Here is a 17,179-nt window from a genome sequence, read left to right as displayed (position 1 = left end):
ATGCCTGAAGGAGACGCTCCCTTTGCTCGCCTGTGAGAAGGTGAGGGACAAATTTGGCTGCAACCCTCCTCATGTGTAGATCTTCGAATAAAATCCGCTGAATTGAACTACATGATATGCTAGACACCTCACAGCAGTGAGCAGAGACGTCTTCAACCAATTGGGGGCCCTGGGATAATACGAAATTCAGCAAAAACGATCTCAAACGGGGCTGGTTTTCAATTATCATTTCTTTATTATTAAAACGTGAATATCAGCCGCAGACTCTGGTTTTACTTAAGACAGCATCCCCATAAGCAGCCTTAAAGTTTCCCCGACCGATTTCCCCAACAGGAAACAACATTTCAGAGCCACGCGTTGTTCTGGACAATCTGTCATGCCGTTTTCAACAAAATTCTCCCGAACGACCTGATACACTCACAACGACACAACTACGCACACTGATTCCGGAGGCGTGATCCTAACGACCGTCTGATCGCACAATGGGTTCCGCCACCTTTCCTCCCCGCCGCAGTCCAATTCCTGTTTCTTTTGGGTACCTCCTCGTACAAGAAAAAAATGTAGCTAATATGCTCTACGTTGTTAGGATAAAAAATAAATATAAAAATCACAAACATCACTTTTTAGCTGGACTAGCTTTCCTTATCACTAGAGTTCTGTTGGGCGCTTTTATCCCAAATGAGAACTAGGGACCCGTTGATTTCGTAAACATCGGTAACGTGTAATGTGCTAATGATATGAGCATGTAAGAAACAAATAACTGAAATTTTTTGTTGCATATATACAGACGTCATGTATTTTTGTTGAAAAAATGACTTATTCGATTTCGACCGGGAAACTTGGCCTGTAAAATCCAAAACTCCCTGAATTTTGAAGATTGAACGACTACATTAGATTAGATAATTCCTTTTTCCGACCGAATTTACAGACTGCCGTTTGGACCACTACCATAGAGGAATTTGTATTTACTCTATGCCACTACATGGGTAGTGACCCACCCAATCTTCAAAATTTTGTCAGTTTTGGATTCCCGAAACTATAAGAAAACGTCCGAAAAAATGACTTCTGGAATTCCCAAAATTGGAATGCCACTACGCATTCTGGCAATGCAAAAGATCCAGAACGGATTCTGGGCTACATTAAACCTCCGCAAATTCGCACATTGGCAATATGCTGGTGGCCGAATTCGGACAAATCCACTTTTCCGAATGTGGTGGTTGATCCATCGTCTCGTATTTGGGAAAGACAAATCAAATCTCGTTTCACTTTTCCGAAATTAGTCAAATTCTCGTGAGGCTTTCAATTCTTAATAACCTTCAATCTTTCGCCTATTTTATAGTAGTATTGAACAAGCATGCGAGACTTACGCGATGTGCTTCAGTAGATACTATCAAGGTAATACAGCAGCTACCTCTGCGTATTAACTTTCTCATTGTAATTATTAGTATTGTCAAAGGCACGTTAAATACTTTTTCTAATTACCTAAGCCATACTTTTATGTGAACAAAGCTAATTGTTTTAGTTGCATCTACACGTCGCTTACAAAATTATAAAAAATGCCCAGAATTAGGAGGGAAGGAAATAATCCAGTAAAAAATGACCTTCCACTGGCTAGAGCCTTTCATTTGAAACGAGCGGCCTTGTTATCTATAGCAGGGGAAGATTATCGTTTGTAATAACCTCGAAGGAATGATGTATTATTATAAATCTTATGACATCACTAAGGAAGCAATCGCCAATTTGTTCCATTTCCTTTTACCGTTTCCTGTAAAATTTGAATCTAAAGGCATGGGACAATGCTCTGAGATTTATCACAGGGGCGATTTGTATATTTGGTTGTCATGGCAAGAAGTGATTTGCGGTTGGTGTATTTAAGCAACAAAAATTATAATACCGCAAAATCCTAAACCCCACTATACCATGCAAGAGCACTTTACTCATTCCATAATAAGAGGTAATGATCATTAGTAATCATTTCACGCGCGTAGCTGAATTACAGTGATTTAGTGGTTATAATCAAATGAGAAATACTTATTATTGTCATAAGTGTAGGTATGGATTCTGACGGTGCTAATCGGTCGAAATTTTGGGATAATGTTGTTCAAAAATGTAAGCATACCTTTACATTGTCTTATGTAGGATCTGATTACCTATACGTTGTAGTTACGGCTCCACCATCCGTGTACACAGTAAATCCGCAAGGAAATCAAAAAAAGGATACAGAAGTTGAAGATCCCAACACAGTAATCGCTGGGACAGTCTCTGAAAATCGCACGCATGAAAATAACGTTCGGTCTAGAGCGACCCATGCCTCGTATGGGATATCATTTAAAAAACCAAGGCTTTTTAACCAGGTAACATCTTTCAAAACGTACTGAAAAGAAAACACTTTTTCACGGCTTCACCATCAATTCTCCACCACCAATTACCTACCATTTTTGGAATGTATTTTCAATAAACATTGATGGCAATGATGGAATTATCGCGATCTAACCCTGGTAGTTTAATTATCGCCCAGAAACTTTAAACAAAAAATATCTCTAAAACAAGATTATTAGTGTTAGTTCGTGATAAGGTGTGTATTTTCTGAAAGTTAAGTTGACCGCCTCTATTTCTATTTCTAAATTTTGTAGTCATTTGCTATTTTTTTCTGTACCACACAAATTTTGTGCTCTCATGGTTTTTGAGTTATTCAAATTTCTACAATGGCCAATGGGGCTCCAACTGTACATCTATACTCGATGCTGTAAAAGGATTTTTGTACACTTCAGTTTCTTGTGCTATTTTTTGTCATGTCATATAAATTCTGTGCGCTTACTCTTTGAAAGGCTAACCTCGTCTTCTCACTTATAATCCCTGCAGACACGCTTTCATTCCTGTTCGCTATAAAGCGGTACATGTGTAAATTTTCCTATGTTGACCAAAATATGAATTCGAAAAAAAATGCTTCAAAGTGGTGAAGTCCCATTCCATAAATTTGAATAACTCGAAAATCAAGTACAAAATTTGTATCATACTACAAAAACGACAAACGTACATAAAGTTACTGCACAGTGCATAGTCAAAGGTTCGATATTGAAAACCTCAGAAAGAAAGTTTGGAATATTTGACAGATATTTGCAAGGGAGATAACATGCATATTTTTTGTGGTTGCGGTAGTCTAGAAAGCAGTTTATGTCGGAAACATGTTTTTAGGGCTTCACAACCAGAAAGGTTTCAAAAAATATAGTATATGGGTATCTTTTGCCTCTACAATTCTTATTTTCTCTTTTTGTTTGTCCGACGTTTGGTTTAAATGACAATGTTAATTCTTTTAATTCTTTTTTGGAAATTTTCCGTATAGTATTTCAAGTCGACTTAATTTTCATCTATGCGTAATGCTTACTACAGAAAGCCAACACAAGACACTTTCTTGATCAAGGTTTCCATTGCATAATTTGGAAGTCGTTCTAGGGTCTCGTTGTAGTGACGCCGCCTCACGGGTCACTGTGTTTCGCGCGTGTAGTGTGACTCCTCTCCATTGGATAACAGCAAATGTTTGCAAAACTTAAAGCAACATGGAATACTGTAAATTAGTTGTTGCTTGTTTCAGGTTCTAGCATCAATTTCCATAGCATGTGTATCTGCTGTGACCGGATTCATATCAGCCTTTACAGCACCGGCAACCGACGGTATTAAGATGGAGTTAAAAGTATCCGATGAGGAGGTTTGTGATTAGTTATAAAAAAAGACCCACACGATCTAATAATAATGAACTTTTAGTTTTCGTGGGTCGGCAGCCTGGTACCGTTGGGAGCGTTAGTTGGAGCGCTAGTAGGCGGACAGCTCATTAATTTCTTTGGCCGAAAGAGAACGATTTTGATTGCCAATGTTTTATTCCTAATATGCTGGGGGAGCATCGCGATCGCTTCGAGTGTAGAATTTCTGTTTGTCGCAAGAGGTATTAGCGGTTTTGCGGTAGGAATCGCATCCTTGACAATGCCCCTTTATATAGGAGAAACAATTGAACCGCATGTGCGTGGGACTCTGGGATTGTTACCAACAGCGTTTGGAAATATTGGAATTTTACTGTGTTTCTTGCTGGGCACATACCTTTCGTGGAGGACTCTAGCCTGGTGCGGTGCTCTCCTATCAATACCGTTTTTATTTCTGGTGTTTCTAATTCCGGAAACCCCAAGATGGTACGCCTCTCGGAATAGAGATCGAGAGGCGCACGATGCGCTGAGGTGGCTTCGTGGTCCAAATGAGGATATTCACGAAGAATATTCAAACCTATTTAACAAGGAAAAGGGAGTTACCCCTAGTGTATGTCGGGTTATAATGGAGTTACGCGAACACGCACACTTAAAGGCACTGATTATTGCCTTAGGCTTGATGTTTTTCCAACAATTTACCGGAATTACAGCGGTGATTTACTACGCAACCGATGTATTTAATATGTCAGGGTCTGAAATTGATAGTAGTTTGAGTACAATTATAGTAGGGCTTGTTAATTTTGCGTCGACGTTCATCGCCAGTGTGCTAGTCGATAAGGCTGGGCGAAAAGTTTTGCTATACGTCTCTAGTCTATCTATGATTCTTACCTTAATAACGCTAGGCACGTACTTCTACTTCTTGCATTTGAAATTTCCCATAACCCAATATGGCTGGGTACCATTATTTAGCCTTATTGTGTACGTCTTAGGGTTTTCTTTAGGTTTTGGCCCAATTCCTTGGCTGATGTTGGGAGAAATTTTTCCTATTCGAGTCAAGGGGATTGCAGCATCCTTTGCAACTGCCTTTCATTGGTTATGCACATTTGTTGTTACCAAATCCTTTGTAAATATAATTCAAGGAGTTGGACCTTATGGTGCTTTTTGGATATTTGGAATACTGAGCATCGCGTCAGTGGTTTTTGTGTCACTTATTGTTCCAGAAACCAAGAATAAAAGTTTAGATGAAATAGAAGCTATTATGAACACCAGAAAAGGAACACCGTACGTATTTAAGCCTTAATTTTTCTAGAGCGACCAATTCTCCCATCTAGTCATCTCATGAACAAACTCACAATTACGTTTGGAATACTCCCTTTATTTCTAATACGAGCAGGGCGATATAAAATAGCAATAATGCGGTAATCCTATAAAAATATTACTGACAACAATTGCACATTTAAATTTTGCATGCTAAATCAAAAGTAATTTTATCTATATGATGAAAAAGTGAGGCCTGTATTATTAAATTTGTGGCACAAATTAGGTAATAAGAAAAAAGATGTATATCAGTTTAATTATCTGTAAATTAAAATAAACAATCAAAAGACAAGTAATTAACCGTCTTTATTTCTTTGGCTTAATTATTCCTACGAGTAAGTATATACACCAATTGTTAGTGTTTGATTATTATCCACGAAAAGGTGTTGTGGACGTCCACCCCTATTTGAGCTACCTACATCAGCGGTTATTTCATACTTTTCTTGGAAGTAATAACGAAATGTTATATGTGAATCAACGAAGCATGTCCACTCCTCTACGCCCCTTTCAGGTTCCATCTTTGTCACTAAGATGCAACACTTTGAAGTGGGTACCACATTCCTAATTCCACGTGCAGCACCCACAGTGAAGTAATAACTGCTTGGACTAATACTAAGTGCCTGGTAACGTTGTATGGAGGAAAAAAACACTAGCAGGAGCTAATTCCTGTGGATTCCACGAAGTCACCGGTCACCCTCTTTCAGTTCCTACTCTGTGGGTACGGGAAATGTGCAGGAGGAGGGTGCTCATGTATAACATCAGAGACGCAAGGTCTGTCATGGTTCTACCTGTGTCAATTGCTCCAGTCGTACAGTTGAGCAGCTCAGAAGATGAACAGCTTTTCGACTGTCTTAAAGCTGACGTATCCCCATTGACAATCATAGAGTTATATCATTGTTAAGAAAGAGTTCAGTTGTATTTCCTTGAAAAACAACATGCAGATTGTTGAAAACCTCGATTTCTGTTATTTTCGTTTGTTCTAGATACCTGAGAAACCTTTAAGTTGATGATTATTAAATTTACTACAACCTCATCTCTTTCGACCTTCGTCGATATTTCTCGCGAAAAACCGGTAAAATTTGTACTTTTTGGTGAAAATGACCAACCTTCGAAGGGTCATAACTTGAAATCTATTGGACCTACAAAAACCGAAAGAATTCCGAAAATATTGAGGTTTTTCGAACACCACGCAGTGAGCGCAAGTGAAGATGCAAACTACGGTTTAGTCGTACCTGCCCTAATATCATACTAAACAAGTAGAACTACCGGATGCTTTATTAAGCGGGAGCGCAAAGTGATGCAAGCGTTATAGGGGAGTCTATAGTGTCCGTCTGTCCGTGAACACGATAACTATCAAACGGTTGGATCGATTTGGTTCAAACTTTGCACAGTTCACCTATTGAAAATGGGTCAAATCCAATGACTCCGTGAGGTCACACCGAGGTGCTCTGCGGCTTTTTTAAAAGCTCTTTATGGGTTTATTGTAGCATGCAGAGGATTCACGTATTTCTGGTGATCGTCCATATGGCAAGATCTACAGGGTGTCTTTAGCATTTTGATTTCCAGCTTCCTTAGACTGGGTTAAAAGAAAAAAAAATGTACAATTTTGGGACCGAATCTCGCTATTGTTTATTCCATGCCATTTGCCAACGAAAAATCGAACAGCCCCTCTTTTATCAAATTTATTGTGAATATTAAAAAGGTCAAATAAAAATCGATGCCGTAGAAATAAATTTTCGAAAAAAAACGTTTAGTGGTATCTATACTCCATTTGGTCAGACTACTCTAATAACGACCAAATGAAGTAGTGTTTTTGTCCTTTCATACTAATGAAACGGTCGGCTGTGAAATGTAGTGTTATTTCGTTTTTTAAATGTGAAGTTATGGTCTTTCTAAGCAGTGCAATGGGAAGATTCAATTCCGTCCGAAAGTAATACCTCCATTTCTTCCAGTGTTGCCGAAATTTTAACTTGGAAAAATTCCGAAGTTTTACTGCTCTGCACGGCAAACTAGTAAAGCTATTTGCTTATTCTACCGCCGATCCTTGCGATCTTGGTCAAAATCTGTGCCCGCTGATCAAATGCTCCCTGTGACAAAATCCTACCCTACAACCAGCTAAGCCTGTTTTAGAACACCCTCTACGTATCAAGTCGTAGGTGTGGAAGTTTCATGTTAACAGGAAGCGCTAAAATGGGTTGTTCTTTTTAGGTGGAAAGAGGAATGTAGGTGTTACGTCTAGATTCTTCATATCTTGTTTCCAATTTCATACATTTTAAGCATGAATTTGTATACCCAATTGAATTTCTCACTTTAATTTTCAATAATATTGTAGTGGTTACAAATACATATATGAACCAATGTAAAAATTCACGTATAATCTTCAAGTGAGTAATTGCTAGCTTAATTACGGATACCTACGACACTGCACATTTTTTCTATACTTTTTCTCTCAAAATAGGTGTTAAGCTTTGCAAGTGTATGCTTGATGTCTGCGTGGCGCCATTAATACTTATAGATCGACTACCACTACTGCTTCTGGAACTTCGAAGAAACATCTTGCAAGGGTTTCCTCTTGTATAACGCTGAAGCACATAAACATACGGATCTAACGCGAAATACACTACCAGCAGTGGATCGGAAATCTTTCCCAAAACCTTATATAGACGAGATTCCTTCCAAAACTGGGCCAAAGGAATTGATATCTGAAAGTTACCTGTAAATATTGAGTAGTAACTGATATACTAACCATTTGAGGCATCCAGCAGGTAATGAAAACGATACACAGAGCGGCCATAAGTTTTGCAAATGAAACTTCCTCCTCAGTTGAATATCTCGTAGTCACTTCAGGTTTGCTGCATCTCCGAACTAGTGGTCGCTGGGTGTTTCGAATTTTCCATAATTCGTACAGAATTCGCACGTTGCAACAAACTATACCCAGTATAATTGATGTGCCTATAAACGATTTTAAGTTAATATTTCATCTTTTACATTGTCAAGAATATCTGAATCAAACATTCGTATAAACTTTTATCAAATTGTTATTTGGGCCCAGCCTTGTCATTCTGCCAAGAATAACGAGGCAATTAAATTTGGCTGTTTCTCGAATTTCCAAAAATTAATATCAGACTCGTTGCCTATTTCCAAATATTCGATCTAGACACAAGGGCAACTCGATTATTGATTAAGGAATCACTTAGAAGAATCCAATTTTCCTCAAGATCAAAATTGTGTTGGCTTCAGGGATGTGTTTCTAACGTTCCAATGACGCAACTCATCCTCATCTCATGTGGGTCTACCAGACATGCGTAGTCTAGCGGAACTATGTCTGTTTAAGTGCAACCATAACTACTTTAAGGTTATTTAAAATTATTGAAATTAATTTGTTTCAATCGATCGCATGTGCGTGGTATATTGTTCACAGGCCTTGAGCGCCTCTGTTTATTTTCATCAATGTTAGTTTGTTTAAATTACCTGAGTGTAATTGAGCCTGCTGGACAGGCCTCAATGTGGATGGTTTAGTGACAAATTGCCATTTCGCATAGCACTAGTTTTCCTTTTCATTCATGCTTTTGAGCACTCGCTAAAATCCTTAGAGATTACTTCTATTGAGTAAGCACTATACAGGGTACTCTTTTTTGGGGCTTCGCCGTGGAGATTTCGGTTATGTTAAAAGCTACGACGTTAATTACATTGTGGAAAAGTTCCGTTTCTTACTATAGAACGAGAATCTTAATATAACTACTATTGATATAAAAAAATGAACTAATTACTTTATCAAGATATAAGTTAGATCAATCGAATGGGAATTCTTTAACCTTACCTTATCTTTGGCATCAAAATTATTTTTTACGTAGGTACTTCATGACATAGAACAGCTGATTGCATCTAACCTCTCTTAAAATAGGGAATCTCTCATTGATCTGGTCGATAACAAAAATTCAAAAATACAAAAAGTTATTTGTATAGTAAAAGTATATATTCCAAAATTTTAGGGACTTCACACACCCAGATACTAACCCCCTCTTTCATAAATTTGGGGTAGTTAATATTCAAAATAAATAGTCAATATCTATGGGTTCAGTTGCGTAGTAAAGTAAAAATGCAAAATCGTAAGTGACCATCTTTAGTTCTGTTAGAAATTTGGTAACATTAACTCTAAAGGGGTTGGTACATTTTGTCACTTCAGTGGGAAGCTATATAAAACTATACATATGCAGCAAACAATATAATTCAAAAATTTACTCTCCCCAGTTAAGTTTATAAAAATAGAAAATCTGTTGAATAATTGAAAATTAACATGTAGCCGTAATATGCTGGTCTATCCAACCGGTCTGAGAGTTTTGCCACATAGCAGTCCCAGTCAGTGGATCGGGGATTCCGAAACCTGCAGGGCCCGCAGTGGGATGCCAGGTTTAGTTGGAAAAGAATATGCCCGCGTGTGCGAAGGCGTCGGATCATCTGATTTAAATTTCCCCAAGTTGAAGAGATCTTCGAAATTGAATTGATATTTCGTCAGGGTAATTAATTAATCTCAAGCAAAAGTGTTAAATTTTTTGAATTTTATTTAGGTACGTCGGCCAAATCTAAACAAGGGCCGCAAAGAACGTTTTTTGATATCACCGAAAGGATGCTAATTGGTCGCAAGTCAGTATAATCCTTAGGTGGGTTGCGTTTTATTAAAGAAAACACCCTTGCTCTTTTCAAAATATCTGGAATTGTGCTTGTCCTCCCACAAAAATTTATAATATAAGTAACACCGGCGTACGTAAAGGGGGGGCTGAAGGGGCTACAGCCCCCCCCCCCCCCGAAATAATTGACTTAACTACTCAGCGGCCCATCCCGTAAGTCGTCAGTCATGGTATAATTATTTAAATGCCAAGCGACAATAAAAATGTTGCAGTTGCTGGAAAAACTACCTTACTTTTTCCTTCGCTTACTTGATCTTGCGAATCTGTACGACATACGTGAAAATTTACATACTTTGGTCTTAATTCTCGAGTTTCAGCCCCTCCGGAAAAAAATCCTGCGTACGCTACTGAAAGTAATATGCGGTATTACTAAAGGACAACACAGCCAAACTTATGCCATTTTCACCTATAGTTTTGGAGTTTAGGTTATAAATTATTCGCATTATATTATCCTCAGAAACATCTCAAAATTTAAGTTTACCTTCAAAATGAGTATGAGTATAGAAATCGCAAGGAATATTTGAATTATTTACAAAGGATTTATTTATGGCATTAACGTCACTTAACTCTGGTGGAATGTGCTTGAAACGTCTTATTGCTATATATAGTTATTCGTGTAAAAATAATGAAAACTTAAAACGCAGTTTGGTGGACGTCAATATTGGTGCATTGAGTATATCGATGGCGACTACTTGGTTAGTCATTTTCATCATTAATTGCTGTTCATTTTCTTGTTCGTGATAAGAGAAGGGGTGGCAACAAAATCATCTAACTGGTTTAACAAAGAACTAAAATGTATTCGGAGTAAAAAAAACCAAGGAAGTCAGAGATACAAGGAAACTAGTTAATTTTGAACGTAATAAGTATAGCTCACAGAAAAATCAACCCTCGCTTACTATAGAGGATTTTAACTTTTTTATAAATTCGACTGATCAAATAATAACTTATCTTGCACAAGGTGCAACTGTACGGCATTAGGGGACTTGTGGGAAAACTCATAAACAACCATTTTGGAGAAAATGTTTACAACTTACAGACTGTCAAAACCGTTTTTTTAATATCTGGTTTGAGCTAGGAAGCTGTCCTGCCAAGCATATGGCACCTAGTTAAAATGAAATATGCATTTGAAAGGAGCAATTTATCTTTTTCATAAAATGCGACGACAACATTTCGAATGCAGAATCGAACATTCCTTACGTAATTACCAAAAATGTATATAAGGAAACGCAAATGAAATTAATTTACAGATGCCACTTTACCGAATGTCCTTATATGTACTTACTTCCGGGGTAAACAGACGATGTTAACTGTTAAACGATAATCAATAATATGGTGTGATAGGTAAGTAACAATATCAAGTATAACCAACGTTCTTAAAGAGTATTTGTATCTCTTTGACTTGTTGAAAAATGGATTTTTCTTTTGTTTGCAATTAACAGGTGGATTGCATGTGTGGGTTCAGTATTTAATTTAGGAAGGAAAACTCATTTTCAGCGTACAGTACGTAGAGCATTGAATAAAAATTAATTTTTTATTCAATGGTTAGAGTTAAGGCGAAATATTAATTTCTGATAAGCGGGTAATCTTTCAAAACACCGAAAATAAGCACACAGCAAAATGTAGCAAACCGCCCCATTTGTAGCAAACCACCCTTTAACAGTTTCGCATCGCATGTCAGATTCGATTTTCATTAATCAGTACAAACGCTTATGATTAAGGAGTAACTACGGGATAGTGGAGATTTTCTTAGAATCATTCAATGCATTGCTGCTTATTCCTTATTTATGGAGTTTATACAGTAGGTTTCGTTTTAATTACAGCGCAGATGGACTAGGTACCTACTGTTGAAAATCTGGTAATACTGCCGTCCATATCAACACAGTGGGTGATATCATCAAGAAATAGGGGTTTGAAGTACACATTCGCAAATCTGCAGATTGAGGATTATTAAGGATCCTCAGATCCTTTATAGTTTTGTATTGTCGTCCGTCCGTCCGTCCGTCCGTGTGCGCTCTAACTCTTTTTAAAAGTGGCCGACTGTGTTGAAATTTGGTGTATGGGTACTTTGGATTTTAAGGACGGACGCTATTGATTTTCAGTACGCTGGTTCAACAGGAACAAAAGTTATAGGGCTTCCAGTGAATCGGAACAGGAAAAACTGCGGGCTCAATATAATAGAAATTAACATATTTCATTCCCTAGGTCATGTATCGAGTTCGGACTTTCGCTAGATTATTCCCTATGGCTTTTAGATGTGTAATAATTCAATATAACTCATCTCTGTGGTACAGGTCGAAAATCTTAGGGCAAAATGTACCCAAAATTATTTTTTACACATGAATTGGGAATTTTAAAAGCTTTCTAACGCATTATCTTGATGCTGAAAGAGTGCATCACGTCGTGCACATTTGATAACCGCATATGTGAGATTCAAAGATGTTAAATGATCGGAGTCCACATGGATTTTGATCAAAATACGTCAAAATCGTTATTTATGCACCAAGATCGTTGGGAAAAAGACCAAGAGCATTATCTCATTGACCAAAACATGAATTTTGATCTATTTTTGGCAACCACATGGATTTTGATCAAAACATGTCAAAATCGTTTTTCTTGCACTGATATCGTTGGGAACAAGATTAAAAGCATTATCTCAATGACCAAGACATGAATTTGATGCATTTTTGTTAACTATAAAACGTATTTTGTAAGATTAAAATAAATTGTCGTTAAAAGTGATTGTAATACTGAGGATCCTTCGATATTTCGTTGTATCGGTTTATTCTTATTAAAGAAGCACAGCCAACCAAAGGTTGTAGAGCGTATAGAGAAATAGAATACTTTTGTAAACGATCACTCAAAATCGAAATTTTTCGGCAAATTCTCTATTTTTAGTAGTTTTTCTTAGCCAAAGTTATAAGGCTACAATTTAGGGGTGGTCTTGCAATCTTTATTCACGTATTTAATTTGATTGAACGTTGCAGTCTTTCTCAGGCAAACGTTACGAGGAGGCATTGTGAGTTCCTTGTAGGGGGTGGCTGTGCAATCTGTTTTCAGGTATATGACCGAAACTTACTCTACACTTCTCTGGATTGTCAATAAAATTGATATGTACATTCTAAAATTTACATGGAAGAATATGTAAAAATCTATCTTAGGTAAGGGAATTGCAAGTTCAATTTTCGGGTGGTTTCTCGCATATTGATTGGATCTCAATCTACCCTTGTCGATCTATACATATCGTCAAGATAATTCTCAGTTTGTATGGGAAGAGTTTTTAGGCATTAATTTCAAATTTAGGTTCCTCAGGCACTTTGTATTCGCGTCTTTGACCAAAACTTAATCTACACCTATCTTTATTAACGTTAGTTGTAGCTTAGTTTGCACGTATTTTCCCTTAAATGTTGTCAATAGAATTGATCCATACATACTCAATTTGTGTGGAAATAGTTTAGTTAGTGTTTTTTCTTAGGCAACATAGGTTGGATTTCGAATCCAATTTAGGGCTGATAGGTTAATTTTCATTGAATTCATGAATGAATATTGTTTTATTGAGAGACGCCCGGCAGCTGGGCCTTCAACATCTCCACCTATTTTGGGTTATACTTCCATAGACATTATAGACAAGAATATTCAAAATTCCAGAGGGTTTGATTTTTTGTTTGAATTTTACACTATCCTTCTATGAATTCATTTCGCGTCCTTACTGTACCCAAAGTAGAAGCACATTCTTTCTTTGGACATGCGAGAATGGAAGAATAGCTATAAAGCTAATTTATTTTTAATTTATTTGGTTGATTTTTTTTACAGCTACATATATGCTTAATTTGTGAGGAAATAATTTTGAAACATTTTCGATTTTCTTAGGTAAAACCTATAGGGGATCGCTAGTTCAATTTAGGGGTGGTCGGGTAATTTGACAAAACCTTAGTCTACGCACACGAACATCATCGATAAAATTTGATTCAAATATTTCGTATTTTGTGAGTGCCCTCTAGTCCACTTCGTTCTCAAGGTATATGAGCGATTACATCACATTTATAAAAGGAGAATGAAGGGGTGTATTGGTAGACATTTTGAATTTTTTTTTAAATTTTCGTTTGAGTTTTGAATATTTTTGGAATTTCTATGGGGTCGAAATTTAAAGGGGTAATATGTCCGAGAAGTGTGGAATTTCAGTAATAAACGTTAAAACGTGTTGGAAATGAAGTTCGTCTTTTCTGTATCATTTCAATTTCAGTAGCCTTTTGTTTAATGACTTCAGGATGTGAAGGCGACGTGATAGCGAAAGTTTATCTCAGGTTCAGACGGTTTTGTTAGAGGTATTTCGTTTCATTTACTAGGCTAGAGTTTACTAGAATGTTGGACAAGATTCACGTGGAAACTACCAGCACGCAACCACTGCAAGTAATAAATTTGGATGCGCGTATTAAATTATTGAAGCGACCAGTTACGGTCAATATACAAATAATGTTTTTGTGTGAAATTTTCTGGCGAGTTTATTAACCGGAAAGGTGCTTAGCAAAGTTGTGTTTTAACTCGTAAAGGGTTTTACCATTATCAAATAAACTGAACGAGAACTTAAATTCCTTGTGTCAAGTTGCGAGAGAAAACAGTATCGTAGAAAAACACGACAAAAAACATTGTTTCGCAATGTTCGCGTAGTAAATAACGTAGAGACGTAGTAAAAATTGAACGAAACGGCGACGCGGTTTAACATAAATTAATTCAATCGACATTGTTGAAACTAACATAAAAATGCATCATGCAGTGCTTCCTAAAATATTTGTCCTGTAAGAACAAAATAAACTGTTATACCCAAATTGCGAGATGAGTAAATTATTATTACCACTCGCACGTTAGCAAAAGAGGTATTGCATTGGGGTAAAAAATGACCCCCCTCCACTTTTTTGAAGAAACACATGTTTTGACGCACCAGGAATCAAAAAAAATCTGGATGCTGTCGATCTGTTGGTCTGTCTGCCTAAAGGCCTAACGGCTAAACCGATTAAACCAATTTCATAACATATTCTTAGACATAAAAGAAAAGGCCGAAAAGCTTTTGGGCATAACGCGCATGTGCAGATATGCGGGTGGTATCTATGCTAGCCACAGTATATTTATTGTTCAAATTTTGGAATTTGTCAGAAGTATTACATAAATAAAGTGGTTACTTCATTTTTTATTAAATTACACGGTTCTAATCAAGCATATTTGTAAAATGTATAAGGAAAGCGCGTATAGGAATAAAATAGGCCCTTGAGTGTTTCATTTACTAGTAAGCAGTGAAAAGGGTCAAGGAGTTTTGTAGTTAAATTGCAGAGAGAAAAATGGAGAGATTTGCAATAAACACAAACAAAAGTGAAAATTCTGGACCAGTCCCTTAAGGGGCAGAGCTACAGTCAAACTTCAAAATAATTTATTGATTTATTTATTTATAATCCCTCTCTTGTTCTGGACCCTCAACAGGCATGTGCCCAATTACAGTGTGACCCGCATAATGCGAATATTTCGAAAGTATGATGGTGGTCTTGATGAAACACATTTGTCGAAATTACTATCTTTTGCTTTGGGGATACTATGAGTAAATGTTAGTTTGAGGTTCATTGCCGAAACCGACACGGTGGTTCATTTGCATTTCCAACCATTTAGATGGAGTACGTACGTTTCAGCTTACTCTTTTCCAAACACGGCATTTTTGGTAGAAACTATGATAGATGATACTGATGCCGGCTCATATATTTCGAGTTATAATCGGAAAATCAAGACAAGGATCTTTTAAGTATAGGAAACTGTATGGTTCCGTCCTAAACATTCCCAAACATTTGGTGAATTCGTTAACTGGACCTTCGACCTTTAAGCATGAAGTTTTCATCAAAAATGCATCGGTCGTGTCAATAATTTAAAAACACGTGTCAACAGATCAGATAGGTATGCAAAGAACCGCCATTAATATGCAAGTCAAAGACTAGAATCTTAAATTGCTACTTCAGTTACCTGCTTTGTATATTTGCCTGAAAGTCAAAAGCATCGACTACTTACCAAACGTAAAAAAGATGAAGGCGTAAATAACATCCTTACACAGCATCGCTTCTCGATATCTGCTACATTTTCCATTATTGTAATACTGACCAAATCCAAACAATGGAAAATAGGTTACGATAATTGCTCCACCCCAAAGCAGAAAAATACATCGTTTAACCACACTGTGAGTAACAAACTGAAATAATGAAGATGATTATATTGGGTATAGGTAGTGAAAAGACTTAATGAGGATAAGATACATTTCGAAAATTAGGGTAGGTACAACAACAACCAATTTTCTTAGTAGGGAAGCGCACAAGCTTAGCTAATGAATAGCTCATTCACTCTAATTGATTTGAATAATGTTAAATTGTAATCTTGTGACGTGCAATGAACGAACGGAAAGGCAATGCTCTGTACAATAAAAAAATATGCTATTTTGTTTTCTGGAATAATGGGATGCAATTGTTCGTACTGATCGTAACCGTAACAATGAAACTCTTTGGCCCACTTGGGTGCACTCTTCTTCCTCTATAGCGACACAATATTTCAAATGTAAATAATACGAAACTTTGAACAGGTAGCAGTTTGAATAGTTGACGTTTTAGATAAAATGACAAGAAGTTTGAGCTTCTGGCTTACATTTTACAGGGTGTTGGAATTGCAAAGGGAATTCTTGTTTTAAAAGCGTAGGATAAAGCACCCCTAAATCAACAGTTTGCAACTTACCGCTTGGTATAGGAATGGTTTTGTAAGGGCCAACCATCGTTCGACAGCCATAACCAAAGCAACGCACCCAGAACCAATTCCAAAACCTCGAAGGCACACAAATAAAGCGCATCTCCAGTGCGTAGGTAAAACGTCGTATTTATTCAAATACAGCATCAGCAGCATACCACATTGGGCAATGATATCATTTGAAGCCAAACATCGTAACATAAGAATATGTTTACTATTTCGCACCTTTGATGATTTATGTAAAATCCATAAAACAGTTAGATTTGCGAGCGCCCCGATAATAAACGCAATTGTAATCACCACGTGCATAATTAACTGCACATTGGAATTTTTCTCACTTATTTCAGAGAAATGCTCCATCGCTTTAGCTACTGCAGTAATGTTTTTCATTTCGGGAGGAACTCGGAAACACTGAGTGTTATCGTTGAGTGAAACGTTATTCAATGGTGTTATTAAGGACAACGCATGAAGTTCACTAAGCCGCAATCGCGTTATCCTGTTCCTATAGCTACTTGATTTTGCTAAAACATTTAAGTTCTAATCATATACCCACCTTATTATTGACATCCTGTCTTTATTATTATGTTATATGTTATGCGTTATTCATAACATTATTGTCTGTATAAAACAGATGCAGATTCTATCTGCATAACAATTTCAATTAATTAGTACAAGAAAACAACTTAATCACTCTATTCTGGTTAAATCAACCGTCGC

The 17,179-nt window shown here is 36.9% G+C and overlaps 2 protein-coding genes across 2 annotated transcripts; one reads left to right on the top strand and one right to left on the bottom strand.

The window, feature by feature from the left end:
- The first annotated feature begins 1,958 nt into the window (after positions 1–1,958).
- Positions 1,959–5,170, top strand: LOC116166109 (facilitated trehalose transporter Tret1-2 homolog). Its single transcript, XM_031480949.1, has 4 exons — positions 1,959–2,109; positions 2,164–2,354; positions 3,593–3,706; positions 3,763–5,170. Exons 1-4 carry the CDS (start codon positions 2,055–2,057, stop codon positions 4,993–4,995), a joined length of 1,593 nt encoding a protein of 530 aa, XP_031336809.1. The 5' UTR covers positions 1,959–2,054; the 3' UTR covers positions 4,996–5,170.
- A 2,140-nt stretch (positions 5,171–7,310) lies between these two features.
- On the bottom strand, positions 7,311–16,916 carry LOC116166110 (prostaglandin D2 receptor). The gene is made up of 4 exons (XM_031480951.1): positions 16,454–16,916; positions 15,743–15,920; positions 7,759–7,964; positions 7,311–7,714 (listed from the first exon to the last, which is right to left on the bottom strand). Exons 1-4 carry the CDS (start codon positions 16,850–16,852, stop codon positions 7,448–7,450), a joined length of 1,050 nt encoding a protein of 349 aa, XP_031336811.1. The 5' UTR covers positions 16,853–16,916; the 3' UTR covers positions 7,311–7,447.
- Positions 16,917–17,179: the final 263 nt, after the last annotated feature.

This window comes from Photinus pyralis, unplaced genomic scaffold, assembly GCF_008802855.1.
Source record: "Photinus pyralis isolate 1611_PpyrPB1 unplaced genomic scaffold, Ppyr1.3 Ppyr1.4_LG3a, whole genome shotgun sequence".
In the NCBI taxonomy this organism is placed as follows: domain Eukaryota; kingdom Metazoa; phylum Arthropoda; class Insecta; order Coleoptera; family Lampyridae; genus Photinus; species Photinus pyralis.
This window is presented reverse-complemented; position numbering and strand designations above follow the sequence as displayed.